The sequence below is a fragment of the Myotis davidii genome, unplaced genomic scaffold, assembly GCF_000327345.1.
Source record: "Myotis davidii unplaced genomic scaffold, ASM32734v1 scaffold98, whole genome shotgun sequence".
Taxonomy (NCBI): domain Eukaryota; kingdom Metazoa; phylum Chordata; class Mammalia; order Chiroptera; family Vespertilionidae; genus Myotis; species Myotis davidii.
Window position 1 is genome coordinate 3,555,472 of NW_006294654.1, and position 23,760 is coordinate 3,579,231.

The window sequence follows — 23,760 nt, forward strand, 5'->3', positions numbered from 1 at the left end:
CCCCCACACACTCTTATTTCCACACTAATCCTCTAAAGTAAAGGAAATGCTGAAAGTCTAGATTTAGGGGACTCGAGGGTATGCGCACTAACACTGTTCTCCTTAAAGGGATGGTATTTGCAAATATACCCAATTAGACACCATAAAGGGAAAAAAAAATCTGGGAACAACCATCTCCCCTCCTCATGTTCAAATACTTTGCCCAATGGGCACAGGAAGAAAATGAGCACCAGGGACCCAACTTAGGAATCCAGAATGACTAGGGAAACATTTATTTTAAAGGAAACAAACGTTCAGGTCAGGTACAGCATGACTGCTCCATCCATGAACAACCATTAAGTTCTCAATGGATAAAGGTGAAAGAAACCAAAGCACTGTGGCTCCACTTCTTTTTCTCATAAGTCACTCTGAACATAAAGTTTGATAAAGAGTGTAGTTACCTCATTAGACACATCTACAACTAAATTGTCATCGCTTTTGTCACCATCACTGTCCTGGAAAAAAAAATTAAATTCCATTTATTAAAGGTTTGAAGCCCAGTTAAATTTCTATAGTTCTTGATATCAGGCAGACTAAAAAAAACAACACCTGGGGTAAGCCTATGGGCTCCCTTAGAGACTGCCAGCCTTAGGAATGAATCCGCCTTCTCCCCTTCTTATCTGACCTGAGGCTACACAAGCCCTAGGCGGGATTTCTGTTGCAATAGCATACCAGTTATATAATCACAGCCTGCATATGAGGTGTGGCACATAGTTGTTTTCAACCTGAATTGCCCTTATAATCTGAAATCTGCATTATATCAGGTCTTTTCTCGTTGGATTTCAAATTATGAACACAATTTCATGTCACTGCTTTTATGTGCATCGCCTTGAAGACAGCCAACAAATCTAACGTTCACAAATAATTGCATATAAAGACAAACTTAAACCATGTTCCCATGGGGTGACTCATTACTATAAAAAATATAAAGCAAACAAAAAAGTAAAAACAATAAAGCTAGTTATTGGCTGGAGTAACATACTAATCTTAAGAATATGAACATGAAACCACCTCATATTAAGAGTAACCCTCTTTAGCAACCAGCATAAAATATTTTTGGAGAGATAGAAGGAAGACAGGGTGGTAACAGTGGCGGGCACCAGCATCCTGCAGTAGGGCTTTCATCGTCTCTTCATAAAGCCATAGTTTGATAATCAGAGGAAACTCCAAGGTTGCACTGAGTTTGAAAAGGCTTCAGAAAAGCTGTCCAATTTAAAGATATGATCACTCTTCAAGTTTGAGGCAGGCTAAAAAAGGCAGTTTACTCTCCTAGCCCAAAGGCCTGAGGTCCTTTGGTGCAAAATAATACAGTGAGCATACAGAAAAAGTAGGCTATCACAACAGGTCCTAATTCCCAAAGAGAAGTAGGCCTGCAGTTTATGACCTAAACAGTCCTTTTCCTGATGTCACTGTCAATTGAGAATAAACAAATAATGTTTGAGAAATATTAGTACAGTGCAAATACTACCCACATTGGCCTTCTGTGGGACACAAGTCCAGGCTGGAAAGTTACCCTCAGCTTTAAAGTCAGGTCTTAAATGTTTTTTCTAACCGTACCTAGAGCATTACGTGTGGGAGACCTAATTTACTTTCTTCAGTAACGTGTTACTTTAGACACTGTTATAAAAGCACCATGAAATTCACCAATAACAACATAAAATAACCACCAATGAGGAAGCCGAGGCAATTCAAAATAGTCCACTGAAAAATATTTTCATGTAATAAAAGGAAAATTAATACTAAAGGAACCTTGCATTTGCTTAGTAAAGCCCACAGAAAAGCTTCAATATTTCCAGGTGTACAGAACCCAAAGCTAGAGTGGCGACAAGATAGAAGCTAAAAGTGTTTCCCTTTTAGAAAAAAATTTTTTTTATAGAAATAGTTAATGTAACTGAACTGACAAAAAGTAGCCAACAATTAACTTATTATAACGGATCTTTGAAGTGAGTCCTTAAGTATTCTGTAATTTAAATCTTACTTTGTTGACCCTTCTGCCAATATAAACCTTCACAGTACAGTATCCCTGTGATGGGTCCTGAGGCCTTTGTCCCAGATTCTTTAATATCGCTTCAATACACCCTCAATCACCTATACAATTAGCCATACACGCATGTTACAAAACAGACATGCAGAACTATGGTTTGTAGCTCACTCATTATTAAATAACTTAACATACATGAGAACAACTTGAAATTGTATTGGCAAATTTCTGCATATCATGGACCTTCTCACTAGCTTATTAATAGTTGATGCTATATATAAAAATACCTGCACGGGGCACTGGCTCTGGGCAAAAGATAAGGGGCAAACAATGTGCTGAAAGGCTTGGGCTGGAAAGGACCAAAAACCTGCGTTCTTTGTATATTATTATTATTATAGTGCGAAGTATAGACCAATTCAAAGGACCTCTGACAAAATATCCACCCTAAGATCTCGGTTTGGGAATCCTAGCACAGTTGTTAAGAGATGGATTCTGGAGTCAGACCGCCTCCAGGCTCAGCCACTAGCTCTGACCTTGGGCATACCACTTGCAAGGTATGTACTTTAGTTTCTTTATAAAGCAGAGGTGATCAGAATAGCATTCAAAAAGGTGTTTTGTGGCACCACAGATCTTATCTTCAGCAGCAGGGGCCCAGGACAAAATGAAAATGCAAGTCCTTGTTCAAAAATTGAGAATGTGAAGATGGCTGAGAGCAGAGCATTAGAACCAAGGGTGAGGCAGGGTCCTTTCACAAGCAGGGCCCTATGCAACTGCACGCCCATGAGGCCAGCCCTGCATTCTTGTGTCTCCGCTTAAGAGAAACTAAAGCAGAAAGCCTAAAATTTAATACTAAGCCTGGCAGAAGGATAATTTACAGTTCTAGAGGGAAATAAAATCCTGGTGTAAGACTCTATCCTCTTTATGGTATTATTTTAAGGGCTGTGGGTTATCACTAAGATCTTAGAGTACTTTTGTATACTCACTTGGAAAATAAGCAAGTAAGCAACAAATATTATTTCAAGTCCTTTATTTACTTACATAGTGGCTGGAATCCTTATCATCCACCTTTCTTTTTTTGATGTCGTTGGAAAATTCAGGCCCATTTCTGCGTTTATCAGTGCCTCGTAGACTGTCTGGGACCAAGAGGGAATTACTCTGCAAGATAAAAAAAAAATTAATCAAAGATTTCTTCCCAGGTCTCTTTGTACACATGAAAACCCAACCTGAACGTGATAGCTGTTTTAGAAAGGTGATACCAACATCGCCTTTCATTCCATTTAATTCATCTCATCTGAAGACTGGATGGCAAACATTTATACAACTTTAAGTACTTAAAAGGGAGACCCTGACTATGCAATCGAACCATTTTTCGGGCCCTACTCACTTAAAATGTTCTGCTAACTGTGAGAGAAATGGGAACTTGCTGTCTATATGGGGATGTGTTTTTAGTCTTTCCCACTGCAACTTCCTGGTCAAGAACATGAATGGCCTATGGGTAAATCCTGAGGTTATTCTATTAGACTTATTCTGTGACTGCAAGTCAGAGTGTGTCACTCCTAAAAAACGCCAGAATAGGTGGGATTATCAGCACAGTTTACTAAGACAAATCAACACTTCCTGCAGCAACAATGAAGAAACTCCTTTAAGTTCTTTTAATTTATTGTTGAAAATAAGATCTGATGCTCCTGGCGAAAAGCACTGAAATTTAAGACCCAAAGAGGGAATTTCAGCCAGTGAATCTTCAAGGGCCAGGCCAGTTCCCACACATAAAAGCAGGAACAAGGACTAATCTTTTCCACAAACCACACAGGATACTTTCATTTGCATGTGCTGAGTACGAACTGTTGACCCAAAGAAAAGAGGCATTTTAGATATTTGGGGGTCACATGACATGATCTGACAGCTGGTCAATTCCCATCTCCTCTGGGCTAATGCATCAGAACATGTTACAATGAGTTATTTTAAGGGCGGGATTAGCATATGCAAGGGGGCAATTTGTTCAGTGATGTGTTACAGCCTCGAACAATGCTGAGCGAGCTGTGCAAAAACCTCCTTTCACAAAGCAAGATAACCCCAATTTCTGAAAGATGCTGGCGAACTAAGAGCAGGGTGTTCAGGGCCAACAGACAATTATGTTACCTTCCTCTGCCACAATTTAGAAGAGAAGGGTCTGCTGAAAACCTTTGCGTTAGATCATCTCTAATGCCACTACATGTACCAGGAGCAAATCATTTACATATATTTTTAACCACCCTGGGTACCTAACTAGCCTGCAGTAATCAGCCAGGTGGCTGGCTCTCAGAGCTCCCAGGTGACAACTGTGGACCCCACCATAGGGGCCTCCACAGCTTAACCACATGCAGGAAAAAAGGAAAACTAGGAACCAGAAGGCAGCCTGATGCCTCTCTGCTTACTTCGGGGGCTGACTCAGACCTCCGTTGAGCTGAGCTTTTCATTCATGACTGTTCGAGCTACACAAAAGCCAGGAGGCTTACAGAAAAACAGGGGAGGGACCACTGCAATTCAATATTAAGAAGCTCAGAGTACTGTCTTTAGCACAGGGTGGGGGACTGAAAGGTGAGCTGGCTGGGTCCTTGAACTATCTTGGTAAATGTCTGCTAAAATTAACCCCTCCAACCCCAGAGCCACACAAAATGCCTGACAAGATGCAGAGACCAACTAAAAGTGCGAAGTGCAAACAGGCATTCAGAGAAGCTGAGCCTTGGAGGAGTAGCAGCTTGCACTGAAGTATAAAAAGTATCCAAATAGAGCTGTGTTCTAGAATTATACATCAGCCCAAAGTCTCCTCTCCAGACTCTGAGCAGATACAATGGAAGGGCAGGGCTGAACTACTTAACTTCTGCCCACAAGCCCAGAGCCCTAGAGTTGGTGCCCACTGGCAATTTTAAAGTCTCTCATCAATGTCACCTTTGTAGCCTTTCTGCTGAATCTAGCACTGGGCATCCAAACCATTCAGTCATTCAGAGACAGCTCTGAATGATCTTATTTTTTTTAATGATGTTAAGTGGTATTGCGAACACAAAAGTAAACAACACTTGTTAGGAACAAGAGAATTTTTGTAAGAAACAACAGCACTCCTACAGCATGTCAAGTACTGAGGCCTTCCGACTAAGTGTTAGAAGTTACTACTGGAATTCCCCGCTTGAACAGCTTAAATGAGGCCTATAATCTGAATGTGGTTTTGAAAAAGCTCTGAGAAGTTCTTCTAAATTTGGACAGGGCTAGTAATTAGCACCCCTGCTTATCTGAAAATTGGCCCCATTCAAATGGCAGACTTGGACTAGTTCTGAAACAAAACATCTCATCATACCTTTGATGCTGTAAAACTGATTTCGAAACAGGTGGTGAAGTGTGTGGGCTGGAAAGGCCGAGAGCCACTGCGAGGAGCCAGTGGGTTCCTGGCTCCCGCTGCAGGCCCACCAAAAACGGACCACCTCCTTTTACCCTTGTCCCCAGGAACCCAGTTTTCTGTGTGTAATTGCCCCTGACAACCTCCTGGCTCTGACGCTGCCTTCATTGTTGTTCTTGATTTAGGCAAATAGTTCCTGTCTAATGAACTTCACGTCAGCAACAATAACTTCTTGGTTAACTACTGCCTAGGAGACCCCAGGCTTTATGGTTCCTTCATTTGCTCCCCAGGAGCCCAACAAAAAGACTTCACAGGTATTTCAGGATGTCTCATGAGACCATGAGTCTTGCTGTGTTTTCCCCCCATGCACCATCCAATGGCTCAGAGGTGGAACACAGCCATTTTGATGGTCATTATGAGCAATTTTATACATATTTTAAGAATGAAGAGATTATACCTGGGCACTAACTTAATATCCTTTGGATCCTTCAAAATTTAGGGTTCTGTCTTGATCTGTTAGAGTTTGACTAGGATAAGTCAGAATCACCTTTCATACTAGGATTTAATCAACATTTAAGAAGAGGCTATGGCACAAGAATGAAACTGGGGCTACTTTGCTTTGTTGTTATTTAAAAACTCATGCATTCTAAACACAGAAGAAAATTAGAATTCAACCTTTGAAGAGGCTAGAGCAACCTTAAAGACATACTGTTCATCCCCTTCATCCCCTCATTTTACCTGGAGGATGCCCAGCGAGGGAGCTGATGTGCCTGAACGTAATGAGCTCTTCCCACTAAGTCAAAGTGCCACCACGCCCAGAAGAGGGATTTCTAAACTCAATTTATGTTCTTACATACTTGGCCCCCAATACTTACCACTTACAAGTCACACTGGCTCTTTAGCTATGAAGCTTAATTGACCTTCTAATGGACAGAATAATGCCTAATATATGTTGCGTGCTTTCTGTTTCCCCTTCCTAACCACAGACTCACTCTCTCCCTCTCTCTCTGTTTCCCTCCCTCCCTCCCACAGACACACACTGATTCACTTGGTTGTTTATCCACAATACAAAAAATGTGAACATAAAATTAAAAAATGAACATTTCATAGCCTACTTTAAAGTGGCCTAAAAGTAGTCCCGAATTCCAACATTTACATTCATGAGTCCTACCATTTATAACCCAAGATTCACACAAGAAAAGAACTCAGCAGAGAACAAAGTAGTCCAGGAACCCACAGCACCAGTCTGATGGGATGGCAATCGTGGCAGAGAGTGATCCCACAGGCCTGTTTACCACCACAGACCTCCCTTCCCAGAGTCCATACTTCTAAAGATTTTAATCTACCAAATAGCATTTATCAAGTCCCATTCATTTCCAATATTTACTTGCCAAATAAATATTTAATTGTGAATCAGAGATTTTTGATCAGCATGAGAACTAGTTATCACACTGACTGATATACTCTAATTCTAGCCAAGAAACTCAGTATTTTATTTCACCTTGAACTGGCAAAATTTAAATACCTGCCAGAATTTTTCAAACTGTAATTATGGGGCAGACTTAGACCACAAATGTCCCGAGGGCTGGGATTTCCACACAGTATATGTTTTCCTTTGTTTTAAATTTTAGCAATTTAACAAGACAAAATCACCTTATTTATCTTATGTCTTCTATACGAACTCAAAATAGGAGTTTTAAGCAGCCCTGGGAGGGGGGAATATTTAAATCTGAACAAATTAAGACCTGAAAACACATTATGATTTCAAAACAAACTCAATTTCTGAAATCGTGATGATTTTCTGCACCTTCCGTGTTGCACACAGGGATAGAGAGCCAAGTAAAAAGATCAAGGGAGATGCATATCCAACCCGCCTTTGACGAAAATGAACCCCCTGGAATATTCAGTACCAGAGACAGAAAGTGGGTCCAGAAGACCTATTCGACCAACTGGCATGACTTCCTCTCCTTTTCTCATTGAAACCACACATGAAATGACTAAATGAGGTGCAAGTACAGAGAAAACATGCTCCACAAGAAGTTATGACCTGTCCCTCTTAAGGTAAATCTCTAGAATATAAAATCTGAGTGGGCCTCTTCCCTGACAACAGGGAAATTGTTCGCTATGACCTATATATGCAACCTGAGGGCCGCTTCTTGCACTAACAGTGATGTAATGGTTAGGAGCTACTTAGAGAGAGAAGAGTAGCAGATCTTCCAATATTACACCAGTGTGCACTCCTTGAGCGGTCAGATCCAGAGCAGCTTCCTAACTGGGTGAACCATGTTTTGTAAAAGCAATACCAGGGACATTCTCTGCTATAGTTCAGTGGAGTCAGGTTGACTAGACAGTTGGTAGAGGGTTTAAACCTACGGAGTAGAAGTAGACAATATATTCTCTTAAAATAAAGCAAAGGTGAACATCTAAATGCAATTATTAAACCATACGTTCATGGAAGAACTTAGCACGTAAGTAGAAGAGTCTGTTGAACCTCAGAGAGCATTGAGTTGAGTCAAAAGAAAACGTCAAGATTTGGACTTTGTGTTTGTTTCCTTTATTCTGACCGTTCTAGACAATGTTGTTTCTATTTCACGCTCTGATTACCCACTCAAGACTGAGAGACCCAGCTACTTCGGGATGCATAAAGCCAGTCCTTAGAGTCTTATTCCAAGAATTTTACTTTTTTTTTTTTTTTAGCAATTTAACAGTAACAGTTGTTCATGTATGCGGAGATATTTTGGAAGGCAAACTCCAAAAGATATGAAAGAAGGCAAGTTTAATGAAACGTTACCCTGTCAGTGCTACCAGAACACTTGTTCTGAAGCCCTCACATATCCCTCATCTAATGCAAGACCTCAAAGCAACTCTTCTGCCAACGAAACATCAACCTGGAAGCCACCAACAGCAAATCTGAAAGGAAAAACCTCTCATGGACACAGCAAAAGCTAGACAGGTTTCCCTAATGTGAAAATAATGTACATTATTCAAATGGATTTCTTTAGCTGCCATGCTGATTCCCCTAGGGAACGTTCTCCTCCCCGCAGGAAAAGTGTTTGTGTCAGAGGTACAGATTGGAAACGCATGACACCTCATTTATCCTCCGTTACACTGAGGCAGTGGGAACCTAATTTGCTAGCACACTCTACACTGACAATTAACTTCTCGGTGAACATTAAAACAATTAGGCAACGACGCACCCCATCACATCTGTGTGCTTTATCCACTGACACCTGATACCAATTAAGTCATCACCCCACGTTGTACTTTTTGCTGCAGTCCAATTGGTCATTCTCGTATTCTGCCTGGCATTTCAACAATACATTTTTTTGCTCATAAAACTAACAAGATCCCCACTTGTCAATGGTGAAAAGTGGAAGAAAGTGGAGAAGTGTGGAAACGTGTCCACTTGGCAACCACATCGCATCTCAGAAGCCCTGGCGGTGAAGCGGGTCTGCGCTAGGACATACATCTATTTTTCATAGTTAAAATGCAAAGTACAGAAAGAACCAGTGTGTTCTTGCATCTTGATCTAGGAACTCAGCACTGCCGGATGCAGAAGGGGGACTCAGTCAGGAGGACTCCCAGGAGAGAACATAGCCATGTAGGAGGCATACAAACCCAGTTGATATTTGGGCTAAAACAGGTATTAAACCACACGATGTCTTAGGCATCATCCCCTATGCCCCCAGCTTGCCCTTCCACCCACCTTCTCCTGGTAAAGCAAAATAAAATAAAATAAAAAACTCCTGAGCTGACAATACATATAATCATTTAAAAATAATTTTTAAATTATTTTTAAAATAATTTAAAATTAACCTTGGTCACAGCAAAAAATCAAATCTGTATTTCAAACCTTTTTTAAAAGCATGTTTTCGAGGAACTACTTAGGGGTTACTGTTCCTCTCCTTTCTCCAGCCCCCGATGAGATACCTTCTATTGCAAGACAAGGCCCTGAAACTAGAAAGCACTGGGTCAGGACCTGGCTGTGAGTTATTTGGGTATCGGACAGCTTCCACCCACCCCTCCTTATCTGAAAGTCAGCAGATGCAGAGTTTGCTGCTACTACATTCCAGAGGGAATGAAAAGATTATGGGGCCAACATTCAGGAAAACCTGCTCCAAATGGTAGGCATCAAGTTATCTATTTACAGAACACAAACCAAGTCTTAAAAAAGGTTTTGGGCCTTAACCAGTTTGGCTCAGTGGATAGAGCGTCGGCCTGCAGACTGAAGGGTCCCAGGTTCGATTTTGGCCAAGGGCATGTACCTTGGTTGCGGGCATATCCCCAGGAGGGGGCGTGCAGGAGGCAGGTGATCGATGTTTCTCTCTCATCAATGTTTCTAACTCTCCCGTGCTCTCTGTAAAAAATCAATAAAATATATTTTTTTAAAAAAGGTTTTGGAAGAAGAAAATACTCTCTACCTATTTGTTGTTGTTTTTTTGGGGGGAGAGAGGGAGTAAAGATGCCCTATATTCACTGTGATCACAGTGAGATAAAACCTGTATATTTCTCCAGTCACACACAGGCTCCCATATCCATCTGAACATTTGTCCTGGTCACACACAGGCTCCAATACCCACCCGGTGAGACACAGCATCCACAATAAACAGACACTACCACCACTCTCCTTGCTCCCCGTTACAGGCGCACACTCCTAACAACCTGGAAACGGCCGGGACTTTCCTTTCTTCAGGGGTTCACCTTCTCACGACAGTGATGCCAATTTTCCCAGAGGATCCATTTTTTTAAGCACATGGTTTTAAATTCTGTCAAAAGGGGAAATCTGCTGAGGCAACTAACTGCCTGGGAAAACGTCAGTATCTTTCGCTGTGCCTAAATACTGGAATTTTAGATGATGCATCTCATTTCTATCCTTCATTACCAAGCAATTCCTCAACATGCACCAGGTCAAGATAAAGTCATAAACATTTAGATCAGCGGTTCTCAACCTGTGGGTCGCGACCCCTTTGGCGGTCGAACGACCCTTTCACAGGGGTCGCATAAGACCATCCTGCATGTCAGATATTTACATTACGATTCATAACAGTAGCACCATTACAGTTATGGAGTAGCAACGAAAATAATTTTATGGTTGGGTCACAACATGAAGAACTGTATTTAAAGGGCCAGAAGGTTGAGAACCACTGATTTAGATGAAAATACCTTCTCCAAGTCCCCCGCCCCCAACCCCTACGTTTGGTGAATTTGAGGATCATGAGAAGAATCAGGGTCACAAAAGGCCGAGATCAGTTCATGGTCCCAACATCCTAAGAAACACCAGTAGCTGCCACCTTGTCACATGGGCCCTAACCTCCACGACGGTCTCACCCACTGTATTTTAAAAAGGAAAGGACACCACAGTAACTTGGCTGAGCGTGACTAACAATGCATTTACTGTCTTGCTAGCAGGTACTGAGGGGAGACATGCCGAAAGGCTTGTTCTGCTGTGTCTGAGGCCTTGCTGTTTTTGGCTTCTAAGGCCTCACTTGCAAGGCAGCCCCATCACCACGTTACAGATGACCTGCCTGTGCAGCCAGACTCCCACGGCAGCCAGCCTTTGTCCACAACAGGAGTTCTTTCTATCCCACCACCCCCGTAATGCCATGGTCCTGAGGAGTCACTGGAGATGACATGAAACTCAAAATTAAAATTTGAGAGAAAGACCAAGAATACCATTTTTCCAGAGAAAAATGTCCTACTTCCCCCTGTGCTCTCCAGTGCTGGTCATTTTGAGAAAAAGTGAAAGTGAACTAGGAACTGGTCCTGCCCTACCTTGGCCAATTAACTAGCAAGTAGGACAACTAGAGAAGAAAAACAAGATAAAGACACCATCTTATAGTAAATATAGTGATGGCGGTCATAACTACTCTTAAGTTAGTCCTAAGTATGAACCCGTTAATTACAAAAGCCAGTTATGGGAGTGACAACACAGTCTTTTTGAGAGACATGATCCAAGTCTCAACTGCCATTAACTAAGTAAATGTATGACCAGCGGCACTCAACCTCCCTGAGCTTGGTTTATCACTGATAAAATTACGGTACCGTTATGATCTCTAATGTGGATGAACAGTACTTAAGACTTTTCTGCACCAGGAACCCCTTCTGAGAAGTTGATGAAAGTTCTCTCTCTCTTCTCAGAACAGTCTGCATACAGTTTTTAGAAGGTTCAAGAACCTTCTGAAGCCCATCTATGAAATCTGTCTATGGCCACAGACCCTCTATGCTCTGGAGTCTCTCCCAATTCCCAACCCCCAAGGCTCCTCCCTTTTCTAAATGTTCCAAAGAGTGATCACATGGGTCAGGAATTTCAGTATTTTCATTTAAAAAAAAGATCTGACTGTGACATTAAAAGGCACCACTGCAAAATGGCAACAAATATATGAGGTGTCCCAAACAGTGCTGGGCAGATAGTAGGTACTCAATAAATATTTGCTAAAATAATGAGAATTTAAACACATATTGTATGCCATTTCCTTTTTTAAAAAATATATTTTATCAATTTTAGAGGAAAGGGAGTGATAGAAACATCAATGATGAGAGAGAATAATTGATAGGCTGCCTCCTGCACACCCCACCCTGGGGATAGAGCCTGCAACCTGGGCATGTGCCCTGACCAGGAATCGAACCATGACCTCCTGGTTCATAGGTCGGTGCTCAACCACTGAGCACACCGGCCGGGCCTATGCTATTTTTTTAAAAGCCATATGACTCTTAGTCAACTCTCTTATTCCAGGTCTTTCAAGACTTATTTAAATGATATTCCCTTCAGCCAAAATTTAATATAATTCATCTCTAATTGAAATATCTAAAGTTTTTATTATTACTGAAGAAATAAAGGCCTTTGTTAGGTCATTTAATATTTCTTTGTTCAACAGTGAGTAGCATTCTGACAGTACACTCATGTTAAAAGCAACAACCAAGTTTTGCAAATTAGCAAAGCACTAGTCAAATCTTAATTTATAAACAAAAGCCAGACAGCAACAGAAACCTCTTAAAAGTTACTGGCTTTATCATTCATCCCTTTCAGAAACAAGCCACTTACACATAGTGTCCATGTTTTCACCTTGTTCTTAGTGCTTTCATTTCCTGGGTTTTACATTAAAACAGGTTGCATTAAGGCTCATGTGTTTTCCTACCATAAAACCTTAAACTAGCAAATGGAATAATTTTGTCACTAAAAAATAAGCAAACACGACCTTCGAACCAGTTTTAGACTTACAGATACAAATTTATACACACTCACATCCCCTCTGGATCTATTTTGCACTTAATATAAATAATGTGTGTTCAATATAGGAAGAAGAGCAGGAAAACATAAGGCTATAGATGGGTCTGGAATTTTTCAGAACTCCTCAGGCACTAAAGACATTTGCAAACATGTAAGACAAAGCCACTCTTCCCACTACAATATTTTTTTTGAAAAGTTATTTTTCATTTATAATGTTACCACAAATTAAGTAGCTCTTTATCTGCTTAAGTGATTTTAAAATTTATTTTCTTTCTAATCCAGAAAAATTTCAAAATATATAACCCACATAAACAAAAGTTCTTTGGGGTTATCAATAATTTTAATTTAAGGGTAGAAAAAGATTTTGAGACCATAAGGTTTGAAAACTTCAACTACCCTTGACCCCTCCCTGGGTGAAAAGAAACAAGAGCATTATAGAGCAAACTGACTATCTACCAAGTAAAATTCAACTTCATAATTCAAAACACTTTATTAAAGAAATAAGTACTACAATATTTTAGGCACTAATGGTACACATCATCTTATTATCCATTGCTTCTCATATTCAATTTTACACAGTTTGAAGAGCTACTTAATTTTATATAACTGCAGCAAAATCCCAACAGTTTAAGTCCCCTCTAGAGACTGAAGTTAAATTAAATGTTTATGCTACAATTAGTGTAGTTTCCCATTTTATATCATCACCTACAATTTTTTGTAACTAAACAATTAAGCAGGAAACACAGTACGTATTCTGAAAATATTCTGAAATTATCATTACTTGTCAAAAATTTCATGTGAAAAAGAAAACATACAAATAACACATCATTTTATATTTTTACAGACTGCTTTATGCAATGTATCCACGTTTTGACTTGGACGTTCACTGACTGCTAACGCAACATATGGACTTAAAAACAATCTACGGCTGCATGAAATTCAAGAACCAGTTTGTCCTTCTTTAAGGACATAACTCATCATCCTTCCTCCATCTCACCATCACTTCTACAATGAATGAAGTTCTTGCTTACATTTTTCAGCCAAAAATACAAGTAGGAGGTTATTAGACACATTCAGAAATATACAGAGAGATCTGAAAAATGCCCCTACTACCTTCAGCATGCAAATCTCTCCTCATTCCTGTCATGCACTGACATTTCACAGAGGTACATATCATGGTATCTCTTCCACGACGGCCTAGAACTTTCGATGAAACTTTCTAGACTATTTTTTAAGATTTTGGTCTCCTTTCCTTGGTTCCTTGAAAAAGGCCTTGTGGCCGAAACCAGTTTGGCTCAGTGGATAGAACGTCGGCCTGCGGACTGAAAGGTCCCGGGTTCGATTCCGGTCAAGCGCATGTACCTGGGTTGCGGGCACATCCCCAGTAGGAGATGTGCAGGAGGCAGCTGATCGATGTTTCTCTCCCATCGATGTTTCTAACTCTCTATCCCTCTCCCTTCCTCTCTGTAAAAAATCAATAAAATATATTTTTAAAAAAAGAAAAGAAAAAGGCCTTGTGATATATGTGCCTACGTATCCCAAACTACAGACGCATTTCCTCTATTACCGTATATACAGTAAACAAGAAATATATGGTGATTTAAGGTGAAACCATAATACTAAGAACAAAAAGTTAAAGTCCCAAACCTAGAGTAAGTTAAATAAATGACACCATGCAGCACGCTAAAGGACACGGGCTCTCTCAGCATCTTTTGCATTTGTTCTCTGGTCCAGGATTAGGGATTTTAATTTGACACATGGCTATATGATGGACAGGACAGAAAAAATGATAATCTACAGAGACACTGAAACAGCAAAACAGAAAGGTCACCTCCACAAATCAAAGTCAGTTTACCTAAGTGTGTACTTTGTGAGGATATTTTATTCCCTAGCTATAATTTTCTCTCTCCCCAACATTTTCCAGAGAAAACTTACAGTACCAGAATTTAAAAACTAGCTACCCCATACTTTCACTATTACCCACTGCTCCCAACACATCCTGATAGATGAAGTATTCCGAGATCTATCTCAAAGAGAATTTCTAAAGTCCCTACTAATTCATCCTGGTTTGTGGATGTGGCTCAGTTGGCTGGGTGTTGTCCCGCCCACCAAAAGGATGCCTGTTCGATTATCAGTCAGGGCACATGCCTGGGTTGTAGGCTCAATCCCAGTAGGGGCGTGCGGGAGGCAGCCCATCCATGTTTCACTCTCACATAAATGTTTCTCCCTCTTTCTCTCTCACTTCCTCTCTCTAAAAATCAATTAAAAACCTTTTTTTTTAAAAAAAAAAAAAAAGAAGAGATACATCACACGCGCACACACACCACTACACAGAAGAGGGGGAAAAACAAACTTTTCAGAATGAAAAGAATTGCATATCTTCCTCCCAAACCCATAACAAAAAAGTTATCAGAATGACTTACAATTTCAGTATCTTCCCCCCACCCCGCTTTTTTTTAACCAGTTAGATTTAAGATGGTCAAAATACTGCCATGTTAAAAAAGAAAAGAAGGGAGGGAAGGAGGCAAAAACTGTAGGTTATCGTCGCTGAAAAGGGTCCAATTCTCACTCTATTTGATCATGACATTTGCAAGATGCATTTTAGATACAGATCTCCCCACAGCTACTGGCGGATATGTGTGCAGGTCAGACATGCATTGTGTGAAATGTGTGAGATACAGGCCGGTGGAAAGATGAGCTCTCCAAGTACAGAACCCCTGGCCACTGAATTTCCTTGTTTTTAAGAACTTAAGATGCTCAATTCTTTGGTCTAAAATAAATTTAAGTTCAAGTTCACACTCGAAGGGCAATTATGAAAAAAGAAAACTAGATATGGAAACCTAGCAACTAAGATGCATTTGCAGAGGATAATAAATGGTTCAGGTAGAAATAACACATTACTAACCAATTTCACATGTGAATTGTGACCTCTTGCCTGTAAAACTGACTTAAGATAAAAAATGAATACTCTTAAACTACAGGCAACCTAGCCTCAAAATGCAATGGGAAACATATTTTTAAGTGGGCCTGGGGCACATACAGATAATAGCAAACAGCTCTGACCCAAAATCATGTTGCTCTCATCTAACAAAGTTTTATAAAAATACAGGGTTGGGTGGGGAATAGTCATATTTTTTTAAAAAAAGCAAAAACCTGGTCACTGAGGGAGACAGGGGAGATGTGCACATCTGTGCTGTCTAAAGGAAGGCAGAGTGGGGCACACTACGGGAAGAGGGTGTGTTTGTGTACAGCAGGCGTTGGAGTACTTACTGTGCCAGGTTCTCTGTCTGTTCCCGAGGTTACCAAGAAACGCACAGACATGCCCGTTCAGACACAGAGGCAAGAACAGAAATAAAAAAAAGGGGGGAATAATTAGAACACAAGCCCCAAACAGTTTTAAAAATGGCTTTTATTTATATAAGTCATTGCACATTCCTAATACAGTGATTTCCTGAAAATTACAGTATTTTGTAAACATAAGATTTACAGTTTAACCATACACAAAGCCTATTTTTTTATTTCTTGACAGAATAAATTACTTTTCTTCAAAAAATTAGTCAAGTGCAATTTTGCCCAATATTTAACGCATACTAGAATTAAAGCCTATGAAGCTAAGTAGTAACAGATGCAATTATCAAACCTCTCATTTGAACACATTCACTTTCAGATTTAACTTCTTATTTCGCCCCATTTAACAACATTACTTTCTTTGAAAATTACCCAATTAAGCAGTTAACAGTTTTCCATAATATGGTACAGGCCACTGGCATTAACTAGGCAGTTGCCAAGATGTCAAGATGCCTGCAATCTAAAGAGATTGAGGAATCTACAAATGCCCACAGTAAGCCCTGAGAATTTCCAGGGTGAGCTGTATTTCAGTGGCCAAGCTTTGCGGCAGTTCCTCTTAGCTCATTGTTTGCTCTCTGAATAGGTTGGGGCTTTCTTTAGCGGTGCACACAACTCTGCAGCACTGTATGAGTGTGAGGACAAAGTCCTAATCTGGCTTGCCCGGCCGCTCACCTCTGTGGTGGTCTGCATCATGGTGCTTCTTGTCATCTTTTATTGCCAAGTGAGACTGCCCACTCAGAGCACTAGACAGCGCCAGAAGGCCGGCACTGCCGCCCAGGGGCGGGATCCCAGGCGGCGGAAGTCCCGAAGGGTGAGGCGTTAGGGGGACTGGGGGTCCGTGGCCATGAGAAAGATGCTGAGCTTGTAACTGCTGCTGCTGTTGGTGGTAGTGGTGAGGGAGGAGAAGGAGGAGGAGGAGAAGGAGGAGGACTTGTTGTTGTTGGAGTTGGTGGTGGCAGTAGCAGCATCCGGGGGAAGTAGACATGACATGAGAGGATGGAGAACAGAACAGGAGGGTAACATACACACAAAGGGTCACAGAGGGAGGAAAAGAGAAAAAAAAGGTGATTAGCACTTTTAGTTCATCAAAAGCTTTTACCTGATAAGATACAAAATATAATACTCAGATCTACACTGTCACTTTCTGACATAAGTTACCCCCTGCAAATGTAGCTGTTTATTATCATCAGCAATCCTAAGTTAGTAGCCCCTCACATGTTAGCTAGTTCCATCTCTAAGTGCCTTGAGGGATGAAATCCAGTATGTCATTAAATCTAAGATGCCAAAGATTGAAGACTCATCCTGATTTCAGAAAGGCTAAAACTGGGGAAGTGTAGATATGCACCCTACAATACAGTAACTGAGTAGTCATCAGTTACTAAGTGACTCCATTTCACCCCAACCTTCTTGCGTTAACTCACCACAATGGTATAACGAAACAAAACCAACCTATTACCTTTAACAGAACTCAGAGAGCAGGAGGAGCAGTGCATCTCTTATGCACTCCACCCCCAGGCACGTGTCCTTATTTCATGAAGCCCTCACTGTGAGTAGGTCCCGACATTCCCATTCCACAGAAGGGCCAACCTCAAAGCACTGAGAGAACTGCAGAGGTTCTCCTGGCAGGTGGGAGGGAGTGGAGTCCATGTCGGAATGACCCTTAGGCCTCACTGATCACTGAACCACCTTATGCAGAGGGAGGTCTCAGGGAGCCAGGCATGTGACAGGTGGAAGAAGCCTGTGAAGGTGAAGTGTTGTTTATCCCGTACTTCCTCTAAGCTCCATGCCCCGGATCCAGTCCTTCAGCATCACAAGGAAAACACTGAGGCCCAGAGAGGCCAAAGACCTTGATGGGAAATCACTCGCACTGTCCTATGGGACACCAACCACGGACACCCAAGTCCCCAGTCCCAATGCCACTGCCTCTATAGCTTAACCCATTCTAGAGATCATGAATCTATTCACATTAAAAAGTATCACTGCTCTCATATATTATATTTAAGAGTATGTAGAAATGAAAAAGTATCTAAGAAATGGCCCTTGTACCATAAATCTGGCCACATTTCAGCTGTCCAACCGAAAACTCGTTTTTGATGAGACAGTAAAAACGATTAAAGCTCAATTTTTAAGGTGTAATGTTAGGAAATAATCTTAAGATACTGATTTGTGCGCACTTCCCTGGGACTCAATTACTCGTTTTATTTATTATGCCCTGGCGTGTACTGAATATATTAAACCTCACACCAGATCTTCAGTAATTCCCACCCAGACTACTGATCTTTAATTGAATCCTGAGCATGTTCCCCCTCCAAGAGCAGGAGAAAACAGCATCTTAAAAGCAGAAATCAGTGTCTTAGAATCATTTCACAGTAAATCTTCAACTCCTACCAGCATCTTTAAAAAAATCTTTAGGAGCCAATGTTCTCTTTCAACTTCCATTACTTCCAAAGGGAGCACAATTCTAATTAGAGGGAGGTTGGAAAAGGGGGAGAGAAGTCCAAGAGGACAGCTTTAACAGTATTCTTGGAAAGTATTTATAAACTACTCATTCGCCATTTGAGATCATAATAACAATTTCTTTACGCATAAAATCACCTTCCTGTCATCCCGGAGACACTAATTCTTGCTCTGTCACCTTTTAAGAGCTTGGCAATAGCAAAACATAAAACTGAAGAAGCTGGCAGCATGTCACGGTCCGCCAGGCATGCTCATTAGCACTTAATTAGGAACTAGACACCTGCCATAAGAAATGGGCTTGCAGAAGGATGAGGACCAGGTCTGCCCTACCAGCAATTACTATCATTACTTGGAGAATAAGAGCTATGTCCGGCTTCTGGGAGGGAAATGCAGTGATGCATACACAAGAAGCAAGAGTGGTGGGGTAATTAAGCATGGCACTGATCAAAAGAAGATGAGAGAGGCTAAGCAGAGGGGAAGGCAGTTAACTACAGGGTTGAGGACGCCACCCTACCAACCCCCTGCACACCCCTGCTCCCCCAAAACTCCAGAATCCAGTCACCAAAAGTCGACTTCAGAGGTAGGATTTGATGTCAGAGCAAAGGCAGCATTTGGATACGCGAGGAGGAAGCTGATTTTCTGCCAAATCCAAGTCAGTTTTTAGAAAAATAACCTGGAAAGTATTCTCTGATATGCTGTTGAAAAGAAAGGTTAGCTTATATAATGAAGGGGCTTTGCCACAGCTGTGAAGTAGATCCTGTGGTTAAACCCCATGTTTAGGCTAATAACCCAGTGGGGATATCCTAGAGCAGGGGTGGGCAAACTTTTTGACTCGAGGGCCACAATGGGTTCTTAAACTGGACCTGAGGGCCAGAACAAAAGCATGGATGGAGTGTTTGTGTGAACTAATATAAATTCAAAGTAAACATCATTACATAAAAGGGTATGGTCTTTTTTTTCAAAAGTTCTATTCATTTCAAATGGGCCGGATCCAACTGGCCACAGGCAACTCCACCTCTATCTACCTCTGCTCTGAGCTTCCCCCTTGAAGAAACAGCTCACTGTCCATTATTAGAGGCAATTAGGTTTTTCCATCCTTAACTTGGCCATCTTGAGAGCTTCTTCATTTTGTGTGTTGCTGTTTTTTAAGCAAATCCTATCAAAATGGAAGACGTACTAGGAAGCAACAGGAAGGATCAGCTATTGAAGATACTGCAGGCCCAGGAAACAGGGATATCACTGTCTCACACTGACTTCTTTATCCTGCCAGGAAGAACTCCCAGATAATATTTTCGTCTTCAGTATCTGGCCTCTGCTCAGAACACACCTGAGGCAGGGAGAGTGGGCATCATGGCTCCCATTTCGCAGATGACAGGGTTGCTGGCCTTGGGGCTCATAGCCGGAAGGATGACTGCAAAGCTTTTGTTCCCTAGAACAGCTTTTCCCCTGGGACCACAGCAGCATAGTCACATTCACAAAAGCCCTCACATTTCTCTCCTTTCCCAGGTAATGAGAAGCTCAAGGGCAGGCAATACTGCAAACTTACCACTGGACATTTCCCTGGAGACAGACTCACCTGCACCATGCAGACGTAGCAGTGATGGGTGGGAATTTGATCTGAGGTTTGTGACTCAAGAGTGCCCACTCTCCTGTCCCCACTCTCTAATACCCTATCCCTACATCTGAAAAAAGAGGCTGTTTGGCTCCAGCTCTCTTCTGAGGAAGTTTAAAAAGAGAATCAAGCCTAAACACAGAGTGCTCTGGCTTCTCTCAGAACAAGATGCTTAACAGATAAGAAGTGTTTCTAAGATAAAACATTTATTGAAAGGAATAGAGGGCCCTCATCCTAAAGAGTGAAACAATTAACTCCAAAAAGGCAGCCCACCTGTCCAATGTGTCCTTGGAAAAACATTTTTTCTCAACAAGGCTTACCTGAGACTGGCAATCTAGCACCCATCACCTTCACTAAAAGAAAAACCATTTATGCTACTTAAACATATGTTTTAGAATAAAAGAACTACTGACATAGCAATTTAGCCAGAAAAACCTCAAAAAACAAAACGAAAAAACCAACCACCACCACCAATGGCTCTCCTAATTGGGGAATTTTATATGCATCAGTCCTCTGTAGACCCAAACCTGAGCAGATCATTGGGAAACTATAAAATGTTTCTCAACATGACAGCAAGAGTGGAAAAATTCAACCATCTATCCATTTATTAGTTTATACTAATGAGTAAACTTTTGTCCTAAGTTAATGCTTATAGATTTATACAGCACAGAACACAAACAAAACAGTTAATAAAGCTATCAAAAAAGGCATTTTTGATGAGCAATGGTTTTTAGCAATAGAGCTGGTTATTCAAGTTATCAAGCTAGACAGGAGGTCTCTCAAACAGAGCAAATTTGACACTCCTTTGCCCCAACCCAGGGACACTTGGCAAAGTCTACAAATATTTATGGTTGTCACACTGGGGATAAAATGCTACTGGCATTTAATGGGTAGAGGCCAAGGATACTGTTAAACATCCCACAATTCACAGGACCCCCACCACAAAGGATTATAAAGCTCAAAATGTCAATAGTGCCGAGGTTGAAAAATTCTGGTCTAGATCTAAGCTGGAATTCTGTCTCATTACATTAGAATTCAGGTTCTTAAACATCCAGGGACTTGTCAAACTGTTGTTTAAAAAAAATAAAAATACTTCTCAACATTCAACTGTTCATTTTCCCGTCGTCACTACCTTGTCATAATTCAAGAAGAAGAAAAAAAAAGAGCACCTACTTCCTTGACTTGGCGCAACCAACAATTTCAAATCAAAACAAACAAAAACTTCCTGTTCTACAAAACAACTTGGAAAAGGACTACACAGGTAACTTACATACCAGTGTTCTGGTGCTCAAAGGTGATTACGAAAGGGTTAGGTTGGGGGTGAGGTGATGAATGCACTTGCTCTCTCCCAGACAAGTGAATAGGCTGAGAGTGAGCCACGTAAAACAAACACCAAACCCTGAGTTAATGATACTGAAAACCCACAAGGAATAAAGTAACCTCATCCATGTCAAACAACAGCCACACATTCTGACTTGTAATTCACTGCTACTATAATGAACCTGACTTGGCTGTTTACATTCAGAGCTTCAAGTATCAGTCCCAGGTTTCCACATTTTTGTTTCTCAGTCAGGTGTGGCACAGTGCTTTATCACCACAGAGCTGCCTATACAACAGGAAAAGACACCCAGAATACACGGAAGGCTGATGCCCACCTCACCCTCACTAGATGCTAAGTTCTTCATCACCAACCACGGAATCAACTTGAATTTAATCCCGTATAACCTCAGGAAAAACTATGTCACACAGATCACAAACTGAACCCAACCCAAACTAAAACCATGCCCCATGGTTTTAAAATAGCATCTCTAATGCTGCAAGTGTGACAGTAAATGGCATTTATAGCACATGGTATTTAAACATTTTAAAGTGAAAATGATGTGAAAAGTAGCATTTGTTGACAGTTCTCTCCAATCACTCTTGATTTCTGCTATTTCCCTATTCTTTAAAACACTCACTTCTTTTTCTGCACTGGCATTTTATGGGTAGGAAAAAAAACTACAGTGGTATGCTACAGTGAACAAGTGGGAAAATCAAAGACTCTACAAGTTATCTGAAAACATCCCATTACGGGAATGGCCTCTTGCATGAAGAGAGGTAAGGGTGATAAACAGGCAAAAACTGCTTTCTGGGGCCAAGAATGCTCAAAACACTGGAAGAAAATTAAAATAAAGCATCAACAACAATCCAAAGGCCCGATCTCAATGCAGCAGCACCCAGAAAATGACACAGAGAGGTAAAGAATGATGGCCTGTATTCAGACAGACACCAGGATGAAGGCCTAAAATTCTGAGAAGGATCTGAACTCATCCTTATTCTTTCTACATTTCAGCTAACCCACAGGCCAACTCAGTCTGCACCGTCACTGACTTGCTTATCCAACCTGCCCTAAATGACTGTTACAGTTGTGACAGTGACCAACACCCTGGGACTTACAGGCTTAATTACAATAAGTTTTAAAAAGTCATGTTTATTTAGGAAGATTCACTCCTAAAACCACATAAGGTTTTAATGGAAAAAAAAACAACTCACCATTATTCACCACTAGAGACATGCCAACCAAAACCACAAATGAAATACACCACTTCATACCCACTAGGATGGCTAGAATCAAAAGATGGACAATAACAAGTGTTGACAAAAATATAGAGAAATTGGAATTCTCATCCACTACTTTTAGAAAACAGTCTGGCCATTGTTCAAAAAGTTAAACAAAGTTACCATATGACCCAGTGATTCCACTCAAAAACTTGTATTCAAATGCTCATAAGCAGCATTATTCATAACTAGAGGCCCAGTGCACGAAATTCATACATGGGTAGGGTCCCTAGCAGCTGCCGGCTGGGGCCTTCCTTCGTTCCATGCCGCCCCCCGGTGGTCAGTGCACGTCACAGTGAGCTATCAAACTCCCAGGTGGGTTGAACTCCCAAGGGGACATTTGCATATTAGGCTTTTATAGATAGAGAAGATAGTCAAAAGGTGGAAACAACTTAAATGTCCATCGACTGATGAGTGGATCAAAAAATATGGTAGACCAGCCATGTGGCGGCTCAGTGATTGAGTGTCAACCTATGAACCAGGAGGTCAGGGTTTGATACCTGGTCAGGGCACATGCCCAGGTGGTGGCTCAATTCCCAGTAGGGAGCTTGCAGGAGGCAGCCAATCAATGATTCTTATCACTGATATTTCTATCTCTCCATCTCCCTGCCTCTCTTTCTCTGAAATCAATAAAAATACATATATTTAAAAGTGGTATACTGATGCAATGGAATATTATCCTATATAAGGTAATATGCAAATTGACCATCATGCCATAACACTGTACAAGATGGTGGTGCACACAGCGGGGGCGGGGCAGCAGGCTTCACATGGCTTCTGCCAGGATTTCCGAGGTCCTGGTGGCCAATTCTTGTGATTTCTGCCGGGGTTTCCACGGCCCTGCGTGCATGCCACAGGGGCGAGGCCCAGCAGCCGCTGCGCACAGCCTGGAGGCAGGGCATTGGGGCTGCACTCCAGGACTTGGGGCCATCCTGTGGCGCACCAGCCATGTGGGGCAGGACTCGGAGTGGTCCCATGGTGTGGGCGGGTTGGGGAAGTACGGGTCCCAGGTCTAGTGCGATTTCATCCTACGGGTCACTAGTTCATCTATAAAAGGATTGAAGTACATGCCACACATGAATAAACTTTGAGAACATTATAGCATGTGAAAGAAGCCATCCACAAAA

At 41.4% G+C, this 23,760-nt stretch overlaps 1 protein-coding gene across 2 annotated transcripts in view; it reads right to left on the reverse strand.

Annotated features, from left to right (window-relative positions):
• TLE1 (transducin like enhancer of split 1) overlaps window positions 1–23,760 on the reverse strand; it is an 85,248-nt gene that overhangs the window by 26,148 nt on the left and 35,340 nt on the right. The window contains exons 5-8 of one of the 2 annotated variants that reach the window (XM_006769023.2): window positions 16,639–16,843; window positions 15,889–15,905; window positions 3,059–3,175; window positions 441–494 (exon numbers count right to left, since the gene is read on the reverse strand). In XM_006769023.2, the coding sequence (XP_006769086.1) occupies window positions 441–494; window positions 3,059–3,175; window positions 15,889–15,905; window positions 16,639–16,843 (393 nt within the window). The remainder of the gene's footprint in view (window positions 1–440; window positions 495–3,058; window positions 3,176–15,888; window positions 15,906–16,638; window positions 16,844–23,760) is intronic. The other variant, XM_015567388.1, reaches the window with a different exon arrangement.